At 39.7% G+C, this 22,209-nt stretch overlaps 1 protein-coding gene across 1 annotated transcript in view; it reads right to left on the minus strand.

Moving 5' to 3' along the window:
- CAMK4 (calcium/calmodulin dependent protein kinase IV) overlaps nucleotides 1–22,209 on the minus strand; it is a 152,559-nt gene continuing 130,350 nt past the window's right edge. Inside the window, exons 6-11 of the mRNA XM_042822839.1 lie at nucleotides 18,595–18,685; nucleotides 16,195–16,269; nucleotides 12,688–12,763; nucleotides 7,024–7,150; nucleotides 4,985–5,137; nucleotides 1–342 (exon numbers count right to left, since the gene is read on the minus strand). Of these exons, the coding sequence (XP_042678773.1) occupies nucleotides 178–342; nucleotides 4,985–5,137; nucleotides 7,024–7,150; nucleotides 12,688–12,763; nucleotides 16,195–16,269; nucleotides 18,595–18,685 (687 nt within the window). The 3' untranslated portion in view covers nucleotides 1–177. The remainder of the gene's footprint in view (nucleotides 343–4,984; nucleotides 5,138–7,023; nucleotides 7,151–12,687; nucleotides 12,764–16,194; nucleotides 16,270–18,594; nucleotides 18,686–22,209) is intronic.

A 22,209-nucleotide genomic window follows, 5' to 3' on the forward strand; every position in this document is an offset into this window, starting at 1 on the left:
GAACAGTTTATTATTTTCATAAGTAGTCACATGCATTGAAGGTAGAATCACCAGCAGTGCATTTGGCACCCCAAAGCAGAACCAGAGAGGTCAAGCTTACGAATCTGTCCTGCTGAATGACAAGTTAGCTGGTGTATGAAATGACAGATCTCAGCTGTAATAAGGGAGTGCATTGACTTAAGACATTTCCTCTAGAGCTGCTTCTGCTTCCTGAGTGGATTTCTCTTCAGGCTTGCTGTCACGAATAGGAGATGCACTACAGCTGGGCTTGTTGCTGTCATGAGCACTGTGGCTGCTGGCACTGCCAAGACGAGTTGATGCCACAACAGCTTTTACTGCAGCCTGAGAAAGACAGGATCATACAAGCATTCTTTAAAGGATAAATGAAGAAATTCAAGATGTAGCCTTCAAGAGTAAAGTGATGTGTACTGTCTTTTGGGATAGGAAAGGGGTAATCCATCTGACTTTCCTGGAACCACCAACTTTGACTGCCGCATCACAACACAGACTAAGCCAGGCGTGTCTAAGCAGTGTTCTGCAGGCTGCATGCATTCCAACACAGCTTGTAATGTGGCCCACCACTGGCGGTGACTTCTCCTTGTCAAGCGGCCAGGTGTGCATCCATTGCTCGCAGTGTGCAAACTGCAGTGTGCAATCTGCTCTGTTGGGGCTGATACAAGGGCACGAGGAGGGTGCAGTGCAGCACTAAATCAAATTATAGCAAAAAACTGTATGCACTGTAATACATTGGCTGAACACTGTCCTGTGAATAGAAAAAACCATGCTGCCATGCTTTCTGTTTTCATACAGGAATTTGAGAACAGGCTTCAAGACTGCAAAAAAATATTCATTTTATGTTTGCAACTCCATTTTCAGTTATGTGAATACATTACCTGCATGGTTAATAATGCAGTGCATGAAGCTGCAATTAGATACTCAACTCAAAAATGTGATGTCTTTTTAGCAGACTTTTATAAGACATTTCTTACCAGATATAACTGTCCCTTGCTTCACAGTCATGCCTTATTCATATAATCACTTTTGGCAATTTGGACATTAGTGAGCAACTATTGTCAAGGATGAAGTAGAGGAAAAATAAAATTTCATCAATAATCTCTGACAAGCACCTTGAGAGTTCACTAAAAACTGCAGCCACTGCTATTGAGCCAGACTGATGCACTAGTTCATAAAAACACAGTCACATATCCAACTGGTTTTATGTTTTTGTTGATATCTCTAGTATATATTTTACAAGGGCTAGTTTGAAAGTAATACCTCCTTTCTTTTTTTTATGTTGGACCACATCAGAGGTAGATGTTGTTGGTGTTAGAGGCTAAACCTTCCCACACATATTCTGTTCCATTTTGCTGCTGTGTGACAGATGGCAGCAGAGGGACAACCTGACAAAATGGTGTTCGATGTGGAATTGCAGATGAAAAAAAGGTGTATCATTGAACTTTTCCATTAAAAAAAAAAAAATTGCACCCAATGGCATTCACTGATGCTTGCTGAACACATACAGAGACCAAACGGTGGATGTCTTTTTACCAGACTTTTATAAGACATTTCTTACCAGAGATAATTGTCCCTTGGTGGGACAGTTATGGTGGCATGTTTCAGCAGTGGTGACACTGACAGTGGGTCACCTCCACTGGTGCAGGTTTTGAAGAGTGTGGCATGAAGACTCTTGTTCACTGCTGGTGAAAATGCTAATGGTGGTGAGTATGCTGAAAAATGTTTTGTTGCTGAGAATTTGCTCTATCAAACAGAATTACTGTATTCATTGCATCTTTTGTAATTTCCAAGGAAATAAATAAGAGGTATTACTTTTGCAGCGAGCTACATATTTACACACACAGGCACACACACACACACAAAACAGTAAATGTGGGGAACAGGCTCTCATACCACATTAAATGTCAAAACATGAGGACACACATTAAGGCAGTTATCTTAGCCCTTGCTTTTATTGCCTGCAAAAAACCAGACGTATGGAAGTAAGGAGAAGAAACACTGATCTACAAACAAACCCTAGATATTGTTGGCCTGGCCAGCAATTTGCACAGGGACCACAAAAGAAGTAAGCATGCATGAAGGAATAACAAGGAGTGTGCTTGTGATGGTTTGTGATGGTTTGGAGATGCAATCAGACAAAAAGAAAAAAGAAAAAAAAAGGAAAAAATCAATGTGCAAATGAAAAAGCAAACTATATAGAAGTTGGCATCAACGAAGAGTCATCTAGTACAGAACATGAAGTCAAAATGCACCAATAAATGTGGCAGCAGTTTTGAAAGTGTCAGTAAGTCCAGACTTCTTAAAGGGAAATCATATGGATCTACATTAGAACGCATTTCAGAAAACAAGATCATTTTAATGTAATTTACTCTCATTAGGCATGAGGATATTTATGAAACAAATTCGACAGAATCTATGAAAAAGCAAATAATCACTGAAAGCTTTAAAATTAAGTAATAATTTAAGTGCTAGATTCTGAATGTGGGATGGGACAATCCCAGCTGTACGTACAGGCTGTAGGACAACAGGTGGGAGAGCAGCCCTACAGAAAGGGATCTGTGTGCTCTGGATAACAGAAAGTTGAACGTGAGCCAGCAGCATGCCCTGGCTGCCCAAAGAACCAACCGTACCCTGGGGTGCACCAGGCCCAGCACTGCCACCGGGAGAGGGAGGGGTTGTCAGCTGTGCTGTGCTGTGCGGCCTCACCTCCAGCACTGGGTGCAGGTCTGGGTGTCACAATGTAAGAAGGACATAAAACTATTAGTGTCCAACGGAGAAGATGGCAAAGGGCAGGGTGGACATTACATGTGAAGAGCCACCAAGGTCCCCTGGTTTGTTCAGCACAGAGCAAAGGAGCTGAGAGAGGCCTGATGGTGGCTGCAACTCCTTACATGGAGCAGAGGGCAGCGCTGAGCTCCGCTCTGTGTGACAGTGACAGGGCCTGAGGGAACGGCATGGAGCTGTGCCAGGGGAGGGCAGCTGGGGGTTAAGGACAGGGTCTGCACCAGAGGGTTCTGGGCAAGGTATGGGTTGCCCAGGACAGTAGGCACAGCCTCAAGCTCTGGAGTTCTGGGAATGTTTGGATAGCACTCTCAGACATGGCGTTTTGAATGTTAGGTGGTGCTGCATGGAGCCAGCAGCTGGACTCCATGATCCTTGAGGGTCCCTTCCCACTCAGAATATTCTGTGCTTCTATGATTCTACAAATTATTCTGTAACAATGTTCCTTTATGTAAAGAAAACCTGCTACTGGTCTTGTAATTGGGACAGAGAGGTTAATTTTGTATTATTCTTATGTTATTAACACAATTAAACCTTATTAGCTGGTTTACTGCTTTGTTCTTTTATGGGTAGGAATTAATTATCTAAATACTTAATGCTCATTTTATATAAATATGTTAGTATAAAACACCAACTCTGTAATAACTGTTAACTCTAGATAATTCTTATTAATATTAGAGATTTGGTTGTTTAATCTTTGAGCAAAAAGCAATGAAGAAATAACCTTACAAAAAGCAACATCTGCTAAGCACAGAGGTATAAAATTGTTGACTTTATCAGTCTGAATAAACTAGGCAGCTGGTGATCAAAAGGGCAAAAATATGTAAAGAATCAATTCCAAGTGTAGAGAGAGAGGATGTTGTTCTTTTTGACCTTCTGGGCAGAGAATGTAACAGCTCACTCATAAATAATTAATTTTACGACTCTTTCCAGTGCTCTTGAATAATTTCAATATAACAAGATTGCATGACATCTTTGGTGAATCCACAGCAATCCTGCTCTTAGACTGCAGAAATCTTTTAGAAGGGAACAGTGTTAATACACATGTCACCAGTTCTGCATGTGCAAAATATCAATGTGAATTATATCTTCCGTGTCCTAAATGACAAAATTTTTTCTTTGCTCTTTGTCACTGTACTATAATAAAACTTATAAAAAATGAATAAAATGAAAATTAAGGGTCATTTCTCTGTGTATTTCATTTTGCACGGGGTTACAAAATTCACAGACAAGATGCTTTTTACTCTTATTCCACAGGGCTACAAAGGTAGCCTAACTCTAGTCGCTGAGCTTAATGATCCCTGTGCTTAAGCCATCTTGGAAGTCTTTTCTAAGCAGATACAAATCTTGAACAACTGAAGAAAGGACAAGGGGAAAAGAAAGTTTCTTGATGTTTTGTCAGTTAGGTGCTCAATCACCTGTAATTTATTATTTACACATAATAAATCTTTTCCTCCCTCCTCTCATGGTAGATAAGTAGATTAGATAGTAAAGGAGCAGTCTGATGACTCAAAATTCTCACTGCAGGTCTTACAAGCATTCTTGCTTTACAGAATCTAATCTTCAGATAAATAATTCCACAATTGCTTTCACAGATACTTGCAAAGTTTTGGCCTGTTAACCACAGCTCAACACCTTGTATAAGGTGTTCAAAATGCTGGCTCTACTATAATGCCATGAGTTAAATTCCTGCTTTGCACTGATAGATGTAGAAAATGTAGGTGGCTTATATATCAAATGCTTATATGGTAGACTATGTACTTCCCGTATTTATGGATGAATATCTCATGAAAACACCACTCAGCATTTTTTTCATTCTTGTCAGCACTCCAAACATACAGCCAGCAGTACTAAACAAGACAGACCAACAGATGGAAGAATAGATGGATGGATGGAAAGATGCATGGAGGGAAGGGAGGTAATAAAGAAGGAAATGATTTGGGGAAAGATGTTAATACTCTTGGCAGCTTTGTTTGTGTAGAGCTTTCAATCAAATCTCATTTTTATTTGCCAGCTGCGGATATTAACTAAATAATTTTTGACTTTTCCACCTACATCAGATATTTTATATAAAAAACTTTAATACGTATATATGACATTACTCTGGAAAGTCTACAAGACCTCTGTAGTCTACTGATTTTATTGCAAACTTTCAAAGTCAAAATAGAGACTAAGTCCAGAGACTTGCCTTAAGTTTACGCCGGGCATTGAATTCTTGAAGCTTCTTTTGTGCGTTGTCCATGTGTAAAAAATTTGTTGCTTTTCCTGTGACCCATGGGTGCTGCAAAGCCTGCAGAGTGGTGAGGCGTTTCTTGGGATCTAAAACAATTAACTTTTTAACCTGCATCACAAAGACAAAATAGAGTAGACTGCTAAACTTACTCCATGTACATACTTGCACCCTGTAATCACTACCAGATATGTAAAAAATCAAATGCTTCATTTAGTCACTATATAACCGTTTGTAAACATGAACTAGAAAGTACTGTGTAAGTATTTATTTTGTAGCCCTCACGGAAGCTAATGCTATCTATGCTATTGCTTTTGCTGTCATTACCAGGAGGGCTGCACATCTACAAATGCAAGAGTAGGAAACTTCTGGGAGGGAAGTACTGTAGACATATCTCTAGAATGGAGATGGTGCAGACTGCTGGGTGCAAAGTCCAGACAAGCTGCACTTCATGGCGTTTCCTGCATGTTCTGGAAAGGTTATTTTATTTTATATATTTTTTAAGGATGCAGATGGAGTAAAGTAGCGTAAGGACAGCACTTAGCAGCAGTACATTGACGCAGATTTCCTTCCTATATAAATTCTGAGAATTGCAAGTGACAGCACAGTCCACTGCTGCTTCAAGCCCAGGTGTGAAAGGTGGATTTACCTCAGGTTTTCTGAAATTTCCTCACAAAGAGCTTTTAAGCAGTGGCCTGACAGTGCCTGACATAGAAGCAAGGGAGTGGCCTCTGTGGCATGTACGTACTGTGAGTCCATTGAAAAGGTACAGCTAGGCAAATCACAGAATCACAGAATCACGGAATGGCCAGGGTTGGAAGGGGCCTCAAGGACCATGAATCTCCAACCCTCCTGCCACATGCAGGGCCACCAACCTCCCCACTCAATGCTAAACCAGGCTGCCCAGGGCCCCATTCAATCTGGCCTTGAACAACTCCAGGGACGGGGCATCCACAGTCCCTCTGGGCAGCCTTTCCAGCACCTCACCACTCTCTTTGTAAAGAATTTTCCCCTGATGTCCAACCTTAATCTCCGCTCCTTCAGCTTAATACCATTTCCCCTTGTCTTGCTATTATCTACCCTTTCAAAGAGTTGATTCCCCTCCCCTCTGTAGGCTCCCTTTAGGTATTGAAAGGCTGCAATGAGGTCACCCCACAGCCTTCTTTTCTCCAGACTGAACAAGCCCAGCTCCTTCAGCCTGTCTTTGTAGGGGAGCTGCTCCAATCCCCTGATCATCTTTGTGGCTCTCCTCTGGATCCTCTCCAACAGCTCTCTGTCTTTCTTGTACTGGGGGCTCCAGACCTGCACACAGTACTCCAGATGGGGCCTCACAAGAGCAGAGCAGAGGGGGACAATCACCTCCCTGTCCCTGCTGGCCACCCGTCTTCTGATGGAGCCCAGGATACCATTTGCCTTCTGAGCTGCGAAGGCACATTGCTGGCTCATGTTAAGTTTTTCATCTATCAAGAGCCCCAGGTCCTTCTCCACAGGGCTGCTCTCAAGGACTGCTCCTGCCAGTCTGTATGGATGCCTGGGATTCATGCTTCAAAGCATGAATTTTGAGAGCCATGGCTTCCATCCTTATCTGAAGCTTGTTACACAGTGTTCAAAAGTGAAACTGTGAGCTTTACTATAGCAAAATGGTAGAAACCAGTTTGGACCAAAGCTCTTTGTGTACACAAAACACATTGCTTTGCTGCAGGCTGCTGCTTGTCTGACTTCTGATGACAAAAAAGACAGTAGATGGTGCTTTCTTTAGCTTATGAAATCTTCAAATCTAATTAAAAAATACTCTGAATTTCTACAATGGCTTTCACTTGAGACATCCTGAAATACTTAATAAACACACCAATGCAAGCATTTTTATGATACTGTTTGTACAAGTAGAATGGAATTGAGAATTTATATCTTCAATGTCAGTGAAATAACTGAACTGAGGAAGTAACCAAATAGGTATAATGCAAAAGATTCTGCACTCTCATTTTTGATTTACTTACTAAATCCTTGGCATTCAGAGACACGTCATCCCACCAGGGGGACACAAAGTCATATTCACAGTTCAGGGTTCTCTTATATATGTACTGATCTCCCCTTTCATCATAAAATGGTTCAAAGCCACAAAGTCTGCAAAGACAAAAAAAGAGATAAGTTTATCAAACATTACTTGGTCTTATGTTGCTAGAAATAGCTCCTGATTGATCTTTCCCATCTTCATGACCTATGCCCCACATTGGGAAACCAGGCCAGCATGCATACAACAGAGCAAACCAAAGCGATACTGTAAGCATTCACAAGCACTGGCAAAGGCTGATCAAACTGAGTATCTTCCACCATCAGTTATCTGTGATTGGAACAATTAATATAGTGACTTAACGTAAAAGTAGCTATAAAATGTCATACCAAAACTTCTTTAAGCCCTTCAGCCTCTAACTATCTCAAGTCAGATGTCTAATGAGGAGTACAAAAACTGTGGCTCAGGATTCAACTTCCATGGATCTTTAGTCTCTTGAATTTTTCCAGTCATTTTTTGAGCTAGCTGAACACAAGCCAGAAGTGTGCCTAGGTGGCTAAAAAAGCCAATGCCACCCTGGTTTGTATCAGAAATACAGCAGTAAGAGGGAGGTGATCATCCCCCACTGGTGAGGGTGCATCTCAAATATTGTGTTTAGTTTTGGGCTCCTCACTACAAGACATCAAGGCCCTGAAGCATGTCCAAAGAAAGGCAATGGAGCTGTGAAGGCTCTGGGCACAAGTCTTTTGGGGAGCAGCTGCATCAACAGGGATTGTTTAGTCTGCTAAACAATAGAGAAGGCTAAGGTGAGACCTTATTGCTCTACAACTGCCTGAAAGGAGGTTGCATTGAGGTGGGGGTTGGACTTTTTTCCCAGGTAACAGTGACAGGATGAGAGGCAATTGCCTCAAGTTGTGCCACTGGAGGTGCAGGCTGCATATCAGGAAAAATTCTTCTCAGAAAGAGTGCTGAAGTATTGGAATGGGCTGCCCAGGGAGGTGTTGGAGTCACCGTTACTGGAGGTGCTCAAGAAATGTGAAGATAGGGCACTAATGGACATGGTTAGTGGGTATGGCAGTAATGTTCTAATGACTGAACTTGATTATCTTGGAGGTTTTTTCCAAAGTTAATGATTCTGTGATTCTATCCTGTGGTCAAGCACATCAGAGCTATCTTCACTCCTTGGCTGAAATATCCCACTGAGCGTTTTCATTCACTGACCTCCACACTTGCTCCCGAGAAAAACTGCAAAAAAGCTGATCTCCATTTGCCTTCTATATGCCAGAAAGCACTTTCTTGCACCTATTCTTTCTGCAGATCTCTGGCTGAAAGCACTGAAATTATTTAGTTACCCCTTTGTCTGAAACCTTTGCTCTTTCCTGCCCTTTTTTTTGAGTCTTCTTCAGTGTTTTTTAAAGAATATGCAAATGCTGTTCAAAAAGCACACTCTCTTGAGTTTCATATTAGCATAAATATGCTTCCCATTTTGATTTCAATTTCTTTCCTAGCAATTCTTGTCCTTGGGCCTGCTTGTCTGGATTGTTTGCAAACAGAAAGCATGTTCAGACAGTAATTAGCAGAACCCCTGTATCTTCTCCCTGAGAGGAAAAAAAAACAAACAGCAGCAGTCCTTCATTTTGTCTGTGAAGTTAGAAGTTTTTATCTATCAAATTTGGATTGTTACCATTGTACATTCTTTCATTCTATCATTCAGGTATTCAGTAATGTAAAATCCTTTGGCAGTTTTTCATTATCAGCTCTCATCTTGTAACTTAAGCATTGTAAAGAAGTTTTGCAATGACACTAATGAGTGCATTTATGAAAATACTGAACAGTATAGATCCTGACAGATCCGCACTGTTAATCCCAGGGAAAGTAAACTGATAGAAATAGTTTCTACTGTATTATGTATATTACAGTCTATTATATAACAACATTTTTGTGCTTTTCAATCACGCCTCCACAAATAATCAGATGCTTCAAAGTGAATTACCTTTTCAACTAATAAGTTTTCTGAGCTAAACAAAAATTCCATCCACTACTCTGTCCCTGGAAAATGCAACAAGCAACAAGATGATTATAGGAAAATAACAGGAAACTGCAAAACAACAGATTGAAATCTAGGTAACTTTACATTTTAACTTGTTTTTATTTTTATTTTTAAAGTCAATCAGTGTGCTTACTGCCCTGAAAAAGGAGACAGATGTTCAAGGAACAAATGTGTTCTTTTGAGAGTGGTATTCAGCCTGAACAGCTGCATCACTGCACTGATGCAGAGGAAAAATTCTCTACCACAAGCACATTCTGGATGTGTTACTCAATTCCATGTTTGACAGAGATGGCTTATAGTATAAGGATTCAGTCTACAAATACAGGAGTTCAGTAGTGGGGAGCCAGTCATGGTCATCCTACCCCTTCCCTTCCATTTGCCTTTCTCAGAACTATATTTGAGCTTGTTTCAGGTTGGCTCCTTTCCCTAAGGAGTATCTCCATGATTACAGCTGTCGGACCACTAATAGTTCAGCCAAAATTAGCTTCTGGTTACCAGGTAACTGATTACATATAGTGTAATAGTGTAATTACATATAGTGTAACTGTACTTAAAGCTTGCTCTGGCTGTGTTGGAAGTCTTTAAAGTGAGTCTCTATTTACATCTAAAAATATTTTCATCATAATTCACTACTATTGCCCACTGTAGTCTAATTAAGAATTCCTACAGATACACTTCCACTTCTCAAAAAATCTCCATTTCATTAGGCAGATCATTTGCAATATGCCATATTATGTCAGTAAAACTAAATATTTGGTTTCAAAGTAGATAAATTAAGTCAGTGAAATCCAGCATGGCTGCTCTCGATTTCATTTATACCAGGATTATGCTGATTCATTTTAAATCATTTATCAATACAATAAAGAAAAGTCAGTGTAACAAGGCTCAAAATCAATTAGAATTTACCAGATGAAGCTTTGTTTTCTTTTCAGTCTGCTGGTAAAAAAAAAAGCACAAAACACCTTTATCCACGCAATCCATGCAATCCTGACTATAAACAAAGCCTACATACTTGTTGACTGCTATGTAGCAAATGCACAATGTTATCCCTCTTTGTCGTTAAAATTGTAAATGTGACTTCCCTGGAATTCTGAAATCAGAGTCACTGTTCTATCAAGTATGGGTCAAAAGTTGTTTTAATCACCTGATACATAAAGCCTGTACTGGTGAGAAGACAGAGGTTTATACACACATCTTCTGTAGCAAGGTAGTTAACTCTATTTAGTTAAGGTAGTCTGCTCCATTTTAGGGGAACAGACAACCATACATTTTTGGACTGTGTGTATGCTCATTCCTCCTGCTAAAATATGAAACTGGGACATGCAAAATTGTCCTTTAGGCTGCAGGATTAATAAATTAGGTATTGTGAAGATGCCTTTCTGGTCTTAGCTTTCTAAACTTTCAGAAATGTTGACCTACAAAGCTTTACACTAACTGGAAGAATACAACTGTGGAATGTAACAAAGATAAACAGAAGAGCCAATCAAGTGCAACACAGTACTACCCTTTTTTGTCTGGCTACTCCTGTAGATCAAGTAGTATTTTGATGGGGAAGTATGAGGAGAAGACCAGGAGGAAAAGCAGGGGATTATCTGCTCTTGTTGTGTTGCACAGCAGGAGCTCATATGCTTGCTTGCACCAGTGCAGATACTTAATGAAGCCTGGAAGCATGTCCTGAACAGCTGGAAGAGGTAGAAAGGCTGTCCATAGCAAATAGCACACCACATAGTATAACAGAAATCTGGTATATGATTTCTCTTGGAGCCTGACTACACCCAAAAGGAAGCTCTGCTTAAAGAAGGCTCTCAATTTCAAGCACAAAATCTATACTTCAATTATTCAGTAGTCAGGCAAGCCCATGCCTTAATTCATACATATGTGGAGAGGAAAAGCACTTCTCTCATCTCAGAGACAGCCATGCTTACATCTTACATCTCATATCTCTCTGTTAAGTATGGGCCATTAGAACTGATGAGAAATGGTCAATTGGATGAATAACCCACTCTTTCACCAAACTCAACCCTGAGCCTGAAATGTGGCCACGTTGTGGATGACAGCAGGGCCTGTGCCTAACCTCACAGCTCTAAGACACTTCAACTTTTACACAAATAAACGGTATGAGCTGAAATAAAAGTGGGAATTACAACTATGTTAGCACTATTAGGACACTGAGTATAAAGAAGAGGCAGAATTTGAGATGTAAAACAGACCTTGAGACAAAGATTCACATTTAGAAAGTGAAGATAACAAAACTGTAACAAAAAATGACAAGGACGGAAAGCATGGCCTCCAGAACTCATCATTAAGACACGTATGCATTTCCTGACATATCAGAGAAATACTATAGCTGATTTTTTATTGGACAAATGAGAGCCATTAATTATTTGAAGCTCATGGATAGAGGATGTTTTATATTATTTTCATCAGAGTTTTTATATACCCTTAAATGTAATTCTTGTATAAATCCCAGAAAATATAATTATTTCCAGAAGGTAGAAAGAAAATAATTGCATTATTATGCATTGTAATTGTGGGACACAGTTAGTGAGTCCTAGAAGGGGAAAGAAAATGGGCCTAAATATAGAAAACCTTCTGTATTTTTAAAGTGTATGTGAAAAATCCCATTTTTCTCCTATAAAAGGCATCCTGCTAGCATCATATACAACTACATAAGCCAGCTTAGCATCTGTGTTGCCAAGGGAATAAATGAAGTTATTCATTCTCCCATGAAGACAAGTGCCAATACAAAAGACATAATTCTCCTTTATCAAAGATCTTCGTTTGAAAGATTCCACTGATAGAATAACATAACTGCAATACTTAGCAATTGAATTGGGACTAGCTATATTAAAATGCAGCCATAAATGCTTACCTCTAGATGCAACTGTTGGGAAATGTTGGTCTACATTTGCAATTTCAGCTGTTTCTGTATGCTCACAGATAACAGCTGAATCTCTGGATATTTTGTAAGACAAGGAACACTTATTTTCAACACTAATCATTTAACCAATCAGACTGTTGCAAAGACATTGTTCAGGGCTGTCCGCTGCTTTCTGACTAAAATGGGGCTGAATCTATGTTTGCAGACGCATGGCAGCATCAGTGGCTGACACAGGAATGTGTCTTTGAGAATGTTCAGGGGTACTGTAAAGCTATTGCATGCATCTTAGCTTTTGTGTGCCCCATCTGTAATCAAAAAGCTACTTAAAATTATGGTACATTTTACAGTCTGTATGAATGAGAAAAAAATGTACACATTCTGACATTTACATCCTTTTTTTCCTTCTGCTTTCAGCAGCTTGACTGCTTTTCATTCACATTAGTAGTACGATTCTGCACAGACCTTGCTGCTATTCAAGATGAAATGTTATATTCATCAAATATGTAATCTGAATATTTTGCCATACTCCCTTAGCATCTGACTTCTTTATACAACTTCAGAAATATCATAGCTCAAGTTTAGCATCTCTTCGTTTTCCAGCAGCACAGCTCGCACATACTGCTCATACATAGTGCATAGTACGTAGCGCATAAAGTCATACGTGATTTTTTTAAAACAAAGGAGGCAGCTGCATACCACCTTATGACATCTGCACTTACAGAATGTAGGTGATGATCCCTAGAGACCACATGTCCACTTCGGGGCCATAGGCACATCCTCGTAGTATCTCTGGTGCTGCAGATGATAAAAGTCTTGTCAATAAGATGAAATTCGAACCCAGAAATTACTGTCACAAAAGTCACTAGTATAAACTCAGTGCATATCTGCAAGCATCTTTGAAACAAGGTCTACTCCTTTAAGTTCTTAGTTAAGCAGACGATTCCCTCCACTCAGCATAAAGAAATAAAAGACATGTACAAGCAGTGATAAAGTGCAAAATGAATGGTGAACTTCAGAGACAAAGAGCTTTTTGGATTTGAGTTTGCAAAAGTAAAAGGAATAGCTACACAGCACTGCAGCTGCAATGCGACAAAAGTAGGTAGCATTCTTACTTTGGTATTTTATTTATTTACTTGGTACTTTGAATTTTATTTCTGAAATTTCAATTGCATGAATATTTCTAAAGTTTATGAGAAACACTGTAAGCGTGCTTTATTCCACTTTACCATTTTCACCACATCCCAGTATTACTTAATTCCTTTTACAGCCTACCTCTTCCTTCCCTATTCCTTCATTTTGATTTCTCTCATCTGTGGTTCAGCTTTAGTCTACCCGAGTGCACTACAAGGAAATTGAGCACTGTGTCTCTCTGTCAGGTGAGGGACAACAAGTATGGTCACCTCAGACATGGATCTTTCCTTATTTTCCTATAAGGGAGTTCAGCCCTAAAGAAAGAAAAGAGCAATTCAGGCAATTGCTCTTGCTGCATGTGTGCAGCAACATCCCTGCAAAGCAGCACTTCCCAGAGCACGACCTTTAGTCTTCTGCCTTCCTGATAGCCTCTGGGCAGCTTGCTCAGATTTCTTCAACCAATCTAAAAGAACCAATCAAAAAGATCTACCATGCCAAAACATACCAAGCATTTTTACTGATAATTAGTATAGAAGGCAAAGTGCATTAATCACCAGGTTTTGCTATATAGCTATACTTGGGAGCTGGGCAAATGCTTCCTACTGTATGCACTAGAAAAAGAGATATTACCTAATGCCCCCTCTGCCATATTTGCTAACTTCATGTGGGGCGCTTTGAGCTGTAATTCTGTGATTCTGTGATTCTGAACAAGACAGGACAGTTTTTATGTTTATTGGCTGATATTATTCTTCAAGAGGAAACAATATTTCTAGTAATATCTTCTTGTTTAGGATAAGGAAGAAGACCTCCAGTCCTTTTCGTTTTCTGCTCCTTCCACCAATACTCTGTAAAATGACCACAAAACAGCCCAAAAACCTACATGCTGAGGTCTGCCTTGCTATCTGGACCATGATTACACAGTTAAATGATTCCCCTGTAAAGTTTGCTTGTGGAGAATGGACTGCACTGATTTATTGCTGTTATTTTAGATGTTGGCAGTAACAGACACCCATGAATCACTGGTCTATGTTGCATGGTTTTCTGTGCTACTGTAAGCAATCCCCTCCTTCTGAAGTTCACTCAAAGGACAACAACTCAGCAAGTTAAATTCTTTGTGTCCATCTTCTTGTTTCCAGTTTTCTGCATTACTTCGCTTGTTGCAGGCACTGTGCGATGGTGAAGTCTTGATTCCAAAATATCCAGGCTCCAAGTGTATGTTTTCCTTGCTGTGTCCTTTCTGGAGAAACAGCTGATGGGAGAGTGGGCAGGATGTGGGAGCTGGCTGCCTGAGACTATCAATTATTCATAGTTTAATTTGGCATTCCAACAGTACTCCTTCTGGGTTTCTTCCACTTCTGGAAAGTAACACTGGACTATCTTCCAAGCACCAGGAATTCTTCATGGTCAGTTAACTCAGATCATAAGGCAAGAATTGCAGATTCACGTCTGAAGGAACAAAGCTCCTTTCACACCTCTGCACAGACATTCCATCTCATCTCTCTTACCAAACCATCTCTACTCTGAGGGCTCTTTTGTGCATAAAAGCCTCATAATATTTTTAATGATACATAAAGATAGTCAATTAAAGGCCTAAATAATAACAAGAGTTTTATGACATTTTAGTCTAACAGCAGTGAGAGAAAACAACAAGACTCAGAATACAGTCTTATGACACTAAGCAGATAGGAATTCAGAGCTTCTCTAAGGCATAGTTGGTATACTTGGCACCCATGTGTGCTTGGCAGACTAAGGCATACAAGCCAATAGACATGTTACCTGAATGTCATTATCAGCTAGCTACAAGTTCATTAATTTCATGGTCTTCTCCACTGTCTTCTATCCTTTGCTTCTACACTTGAGAAGCCAAATATCAAGTCTTTAGTTTCCACCCAGCCTGGCTTAGCTCCATCCTAAACTACCTGATATGCTTACCTGCCAGTACACTCCTAGGAAGCTGAATTCAGGACTAAGAGTTCATTAAGAATGATGGAAATCAGTTTCTCCATGACATGGGTGCTAGAGATGAGTATCCACCATATATCATAGCAATCATAGCAATCATAGCAAGTTTGCTTTAGGCTAACAAGATCACCACTATCCTTGGCTATCAGCTTGTTTCTTGACACAAAAGCAGCTAGCAGTGAAAGGTAAGTAGAAAAGGCAACTGCAATGCTCTTTTTCATGAGAGTCTCTTTTTGCATGTTTTGGCTATGGAGGATCCACTTCTGGTGCACTTTCTGGCTGTATGAATTCAGGAGAGCTTCTCCTCCAGGCATCCACAAGGTGGTTATTACTTGCTCTGTCAGCAAATGTGTGCATGTGACAGCTGTACTGGCAGCCTGGCAGCATGCATGGTATGCCCCAGAGAAAGCTGCTGGACAGTCTGTGAGGCTCCTTTCAGCACTGATATTGCATTCATTATTATACTGTATTGCACTATTGCATAACATAACATAACATAACATAACATAACATAACATAACATAACATAACGCTACGTTACGTTACATTATGTTACATTAACAATTACATCAATTATATAGGTCCTGCTCTGGCACAATCTAAGCAAAACTGCATTTAAAACCATATATTATTAAATGGCTAAATAGTTTGGGATTAGGGGGTTAAATTATGAGCTGACTGTAAGGGATAATTTGATTTCCTCTGCATTAAAAATAAATTCCTCTGCATTTAAGATAAATTCAAAATAATTAATATTCAAATATTTGTAACCTCCTCTATGTTTTTAGTGTTTTCCATTATGCCTTGCATTGTCCAAATTTCTGGAGATGTTTCTAAAGTACTGTATTGGTAGTGTCAGCATTTTTATGATGGTTGGACTTATTTCCGTTCAAGTAATGAACTTGTACTGTAACATAGGTTTTGATTAAGCTTCAGTGTTGGAGGGTGTATATTTAGAAAAATTGAATATGGTCACAATTCTGAATTTCAGTTTTCTATTTATTTCTTTTTTAGATTCTTTTTTTAGATTGTTTTTGAATTTTGACTTTAGGAAGAAAAATTTCACCTCGGACAGAAAAAATGTAACATTCTCACATTAAGTACAGTAAACTGTAAATAACAAAACAACATACCGCAGTACCCTGGAGTTCCACAAACTGTCTTCATGGTCACCTGATCTTCCACAATCTTGGAAAGCCCAAAATCAGCTGTTAAGATTTTTTAGAAATATTAGTGTTTTTACTTCCTTATAAAATAATAATTGTTACATTGCACACGTAGTTAAATGAACAACTATGCATTAAATGTACAGTACTGTCATTTTGAGAAATGATGGTCAGTTTAAGGAACCTGCCCAGACTGCAGTGCAGAAGCAAAAAACTGTCTGTACAAATGAGTATTCTTGGCTGACACAAATGTAACCTGTTTATCCCGAGGATTGCACACAGGCAATATAGTGAGATGCCTGGTTGTAAAATCAGTGATGCAGAAACTTGTGTTAGGCACATATCCAGCTTTCACTTTGTGAGTAATTCAATAAATATAATAATTCAATAAAGTAACAGAAGAGAACAGAATTTTTGTCTGAAAAATCATACTGCAGTGATTTCTTGAACAATTTTGGTAATGACAATCTGTCCTTAAAAATACAAAATAAATGTATTTGTGTTTTGTTACAGTGAATATAAAAAATGTACATTTTGATCAGGATAAAAGCAATTCATATTTTATTCTATACATTTATTGTTAGTGTTCCCTTATCCCTAAAATGTTCAACATTATGTATTATAGTTGATCTAAGCAGTAATATATTTTACAAATACTGCCATCCACAGATCTATCTTTACGCAAGGCAATAAGCTTAATCAAAATATAAAGAACTACTCAATTTAAGAACAAAGTACAACATACTGTCTTTCCATCCCTCATTGCTGTAGGAGTTGCAAGATATGCAGCACCTATACAATAAAGTGTGTGTAGTGCTGGGTTTGTCACACAGAGGGTGTAATTTTGAAAATAGCCCATCTTATTCCAAAGTAGCCTATTTTCTATTTTTCTTAAATTTTGTAGGTTTTTAATGTCAGTAAAGTATAGGTAGCAGCTATGTCTTCATATTTCACATAGAAATCTTGCTTAGGAGAAATAACTGTAGCATTACACCTAAGCCTAGCTGCCGTCTCAGGATGATGATTCCTGCCATCTCTTGAAACTGACTAAGCTGAGCTAGTTAAGTGGAGCTATCTTTTCAGCAGAGCAGCTGTACTTTCTTCTCACCTCAGTTCTATCTAATTTGTGATTCACTGATATGGCAGCACCTTTGGAACAGGCTGGCATCTGAGACAGAAAAGGGAAGGAGGGGCTGAGAATGGGGGTGAAGATGCTGCTCTTCTGAGGATGAATGCTCCAGAAGTCCATACTACTAGCCATAAAACCATAGCTGCTGGGTACTACATTAAACTATTACATGTAACAGTGGTTCAGAGCCACGAGAAAATGTAAATGCAGATACTAGCATCCTGAGATTGCAATGCTTTCCTAGAAATGTGTAAAAAAATTCTTAAAAATAGTTTGTGGAAAAACTAGCTTCTGAAACCTGTGATGAACACAAGCATAATGAATATGGAACTTTCACTGCTCACATGCTCACCTGCTCCCTGGCAAAGGAGTACAGAGTGGTACTTCCAAACAGACAGAGCAGTGAATATCTGGAATACAATTGCTGGAAAACAGCACATGACAGAATTCTTTAAGAAGGTGAGAGCAGGAGCCTCCAGGTTTTTGTTCTTTTAGCCTGTACAGATCAGTCCTTTTCCAGCTTGATATATCTGGAATGCCACAACCCACATCCCACCAGGGAGCCCTGCACTGCTCTTTTTGTATGAACTAGGTCAGCAGCTGTCCATGGCTGAACACAACATGATGCCTGCTGGATTCCTCAGACCTCCACTTTGCTACAGGAAGAGTGGGACATGCTCAGCTTTTGGAAGTCAACTGACGTATAACATCCTCACTAGGGAGAGCCTGACCTCTCCTCCTCCTCACCCCTCCCCGTTGCTGCTTCAGGGTGCAATTCCTGTGCCCTATAATGATGAGCATTTCTTCTCATCCCACAGGTCTGCTCTGAGGACATACTTGGTTTGTTTACTTTCTTCTCTTTTTCTGCAAACTTGCACTTATTGTGTCTATGAATCTTCTCCCTTATAATACTATTTTAGCAAAAAAAAAAGGACACAGAAGTGGTGCACACAACTCACTCCATGATCCTTCTTGTTCTACCTGTGCTCTTATTGTCTACAGTTTTCTGCAAAATTTAAGCTGTAAATTAACCACAACAAGAATTCACTTCTGTGTTTGTTTTTAAAACACCATGCACCATCGTGTTTCTGAAGTAGTAATTTACTGTTCATTTGAGTATAAGCATTAGCTTAGAACAAAGTGATGGTAAGAATTACATACTTCTAGCACATACTACTGGTAAGAAGTAGTACTACTTCCCTAAGAAATTAGGGAAACATCTATTTAGCGCTGTTTACCTATTTTCAGTGGTGCATCTGGGGCTGGTGTTGCATAGAGCAGATTTTCTGGCTTCAAATCACGATGCACAATCCCATTTGCATGCAGGTACTGTAAAGAGAAAAGTAAAAACATTTACCTGATCATAAGATAGTACAGTCAAGCATGAGTTAACACCTTCCTAGTAATCTATAGCAGCAGTCCACTGACTGCTACTTCTGTGACATGAAGTCACTTAACCAACTTCCAGCATCTTTTTATTGCAGTCCTTCTCAGTATGGGATCCTTAGAAGCACACTAAGATCAGAATAGGAAACTGCAAATTGGGAAAGCAAAGAAGACATCATGTTCATTTGAGAAGAAAAGCTTCTCAGAAAACATTACTGACTTTTTAATACAGAGAAAACTACTAGGAAGTAATCTAACAAACGCGGAGATGCAGAAGTCTGGCTGTCATGGTTTTATGATTTTTGATTATCGGTACCTGATCCAGGTCTATAAATATCTAAGGTGTGGAGGGCAGAATGGCGAGGCCGGACTCTTTTCAGTGGTGAGTGGAGACAGGACAAGGGGAAACGGACATAAGCTGCAGCATAGGAAGTTCCGCACAAATGTGCGCAAGAACTTCTTTACAGTGAGGTGACGGAGCACTGGAACAGGCTGCCCAGGGAGGTGGTGGAGTCTCCTTCTCTGGAGATGTTCAAGACCTGCCTGGATGCCGACCTGTGCGACCTGCTGTAGGGAACCTGCTTTGGCAGGGGGTTGGACTCGATGATCTCTGGAGGTCCCTTCCAACCCCTACAATTCTGTGATTCTGTGGTACTCCAATCATATCATCATGTAGTGCACTGGAAGTTGAAGTGTTAATGCTCCAGTTCCGAGTACATGTCCCAGAAGAGAAGAATCACTACATTCCCCACAAGACTGCTTGCTGTGTTGTCATCATTTCTGCTCAGGGGGAACAGATATGAGGCCTTGGTAGTTCATCTGACCTCTCTTTCTTCATCAGGCTCTCCTCCCTGCTCAAACAGACTGTGCATCTCACCTCAGTGTTACGGTGAGGCTTTTCCACCATTCGGGCACTCTCTCATTACATTCGATTGATTATTCAATTGTAATTATATTATGTTATAGTGTGTTATCTTGCATTCCGATACCATCTTTAGTAAATTAGTTTGTTTCTTCTCAGATTGCTGCCACTGCATTTAGTTATTTTGGGTCCCCTGTTTCCCATTTCTGGAGGAGCAGATTTGCGAAATCCCTCCGCCCTGCTAGTCACGGAACCGGGCCGAACCAGCCCGCAGACCACTGGCACTGGCACTGGCTCAGAGGAAGGCAGATTCTGTATATTACAATATTATGAGAGATTAAAAAAAAAAATTGTCATTCAATTAAACTGTTAGACTATCAAATAGACCACACAGATAAGAAAAGATGTCTTGTATAAACTATTAAAGACTTACAGTCTCTTTTGCAATCCTAGGTTTCAATTCAACACAGCTGTAGACTCTCAGGTTTCCAAATGTCTTGCTGAAACACATGCAGTACATGCAAATTCACTCATCACTGGATTCATGTAAAAGCATTCCTGCCTTGCAGTAATGAAAGAAAACACTTCTGGGACATCCGGCCACCTTCCCCGTTGCAAGAGATGGACATTGACAGAAGGGGCAAAAATGGTGAAATAGAGAAGCAAATTCTGCATTTCTTGATAAAATCTTCAGCAGAAATCTCTAAAGAGATGAAGAATGATGTTTAAGGGTAGAATCTGAGCATCTTAATTGAAGATCTCCTTGTCTACCTTTAGTGGAATCTTCTCTCAGCCAAGTTTCCAATGTTGGAAAAAATCAGAGTGTTCATTACTATGCAGAAAAAAAGATTTTGAATATTTGTCTGGAAAGTACATTCATAGCGTTAAGTTAGACTCTGAGATGATTTTTTGACTGTGTATCTCTTAGTTTGCAAACCATAGTTTGCCAGTTGCCAGTGATTACATAACATAAAGAACAGACAGCTCTTTCCTTGAGCATCATTTTGGTGACACTGAATGCTTTTAAGTGTATGTTTTGTATAGTCTAATTTCCTGTCACAGCTGTGTTTTCTATAAATAGGTGACTAAGTAGTTATCCAAGGTAAAAACAGACAACAATTTAAGGAGGCTTCATGGACAACATTCTGCTACATCGTTTATTGTGGTCACACCTGCATAGCTGAAAAAAAACTGTGTCTAGCCTGGATAAAAGTACATCTTTATCTGACAGTGAAGAGAATCAGCAAGAATGCTCTCAGAGTTTATGCCACTGACATGTCTGACAAACAGAGGTAAGCAAAGAGGAAGCACCCAGAAAATGCATCAAAAGCAATCACATCAAAGTGGAGAGGAAGAGGATTCTGAACTGATCTACATTCACATCTTGCAAATCGGTTCAGCTGACTGTTGAAATGAGAAGAGTAGATATTTCACAATCACTGAGTGGAGAGCAGCAACTTCCAATTAATTTATATGAACTAGTTTAGACCACATTTGTGCAGAGAAATGTTCCAGTCAACTTTGCAGAAAGTCTTTTAGCAGGTCATTTTTTATACACACGTAATCTTAAAAACACTATGTGGTGTGAGGCTGAAAACATCAAAAATCTCTTAGTCCATTTTTATTCAAGGGAAATTTGGGAAGCTCTTTGGAAAAACTCTTCATCTTTTCCTCTGCTAAGTCCTGACAGTCTGACTCCCAGGGCTTCATTTCATGATGAATTTGCAGTGTGAGCTCTCTTTTTACTATATGCCTGTAAGAACACTTGTAAGAAAATCTCCTCCTCTGTTCAGCCTGCGATTAGCAAAAAATAGGAGATGCAGGTGGCCGACAGATGTGAATTCCCCAAAAAACATAGTCCACACCTTTCAGAAACTGCCAATACAGCAACTCCTCCTCTGTGTTCTCTCCTCACAACATTCCAGCTCTTTCTATCCACTCTGCCACATCTCTCCTTATTTCCCCAGCATCCAAGACAAGATTTCCTGCCCATCCCTAATAACATCCTTACCTCCTCTGACCTCTCCATGTGACCACATAGGTTCTTTCATGGTTGCTGAAATCTCTCTTAGTTGTCTCTGTTTTGTCTTCTTTCTCCCACAGACTCTTTGCTTAATTTTATACTGGTGGACAAGATCTGGTACTTGTCCAGCAAAGACCCACAGATATGCTGGCATGCCAGCCTGATGCTGTGTCTCCCCTATTGGCAGAAGTAATGTGTGCGGATTGGGCTGCCAAATCAGACATTTAACAGATGTCCTGTGTATCTGTGCAACTAGTATACCTGAAGCCTAGCCTGCTGTCAACTTATTGATGACGTTGACTGATAGGGTTACTAGTTGTGTTGTAAATCAGCAGACAAAAAGGACAAATCAAAAAACTCCTACAGTATTTGCACTAACGCAGACAGCCTGTTCTCCAACAACCAAGAAGAAACAATTAGCTTCATGTAACTGCAGACTTTCAACAGGAAAGATCTCTGACTGGAGTTCTCTATGATGTACCAGCATCCAAAAAGCCTTGTTATTGAATGTGTCCAATACATGCAGAAACTCTACTTCCTTCTTTTCAGCCTAATTCATCTCTGTACAAAGAAAAAACAACA

Source organism: Centrocercus urophasianus, unplaced genomic scaffold, assembly GCF_019232065.1.
Source record: "Centrocercus urophasianus isolate 14NV4802_14NV808 unplaced genomic scaffold, USGS_Curo_1.0 seq_21, whole genome shotgun sequence".
Lineage (NCBI taxonomy): Eukaryota > Metazoa > Chordata > Aves > Galliformes > Phasianidae > Centrocercus > Centrocercus urophasianus.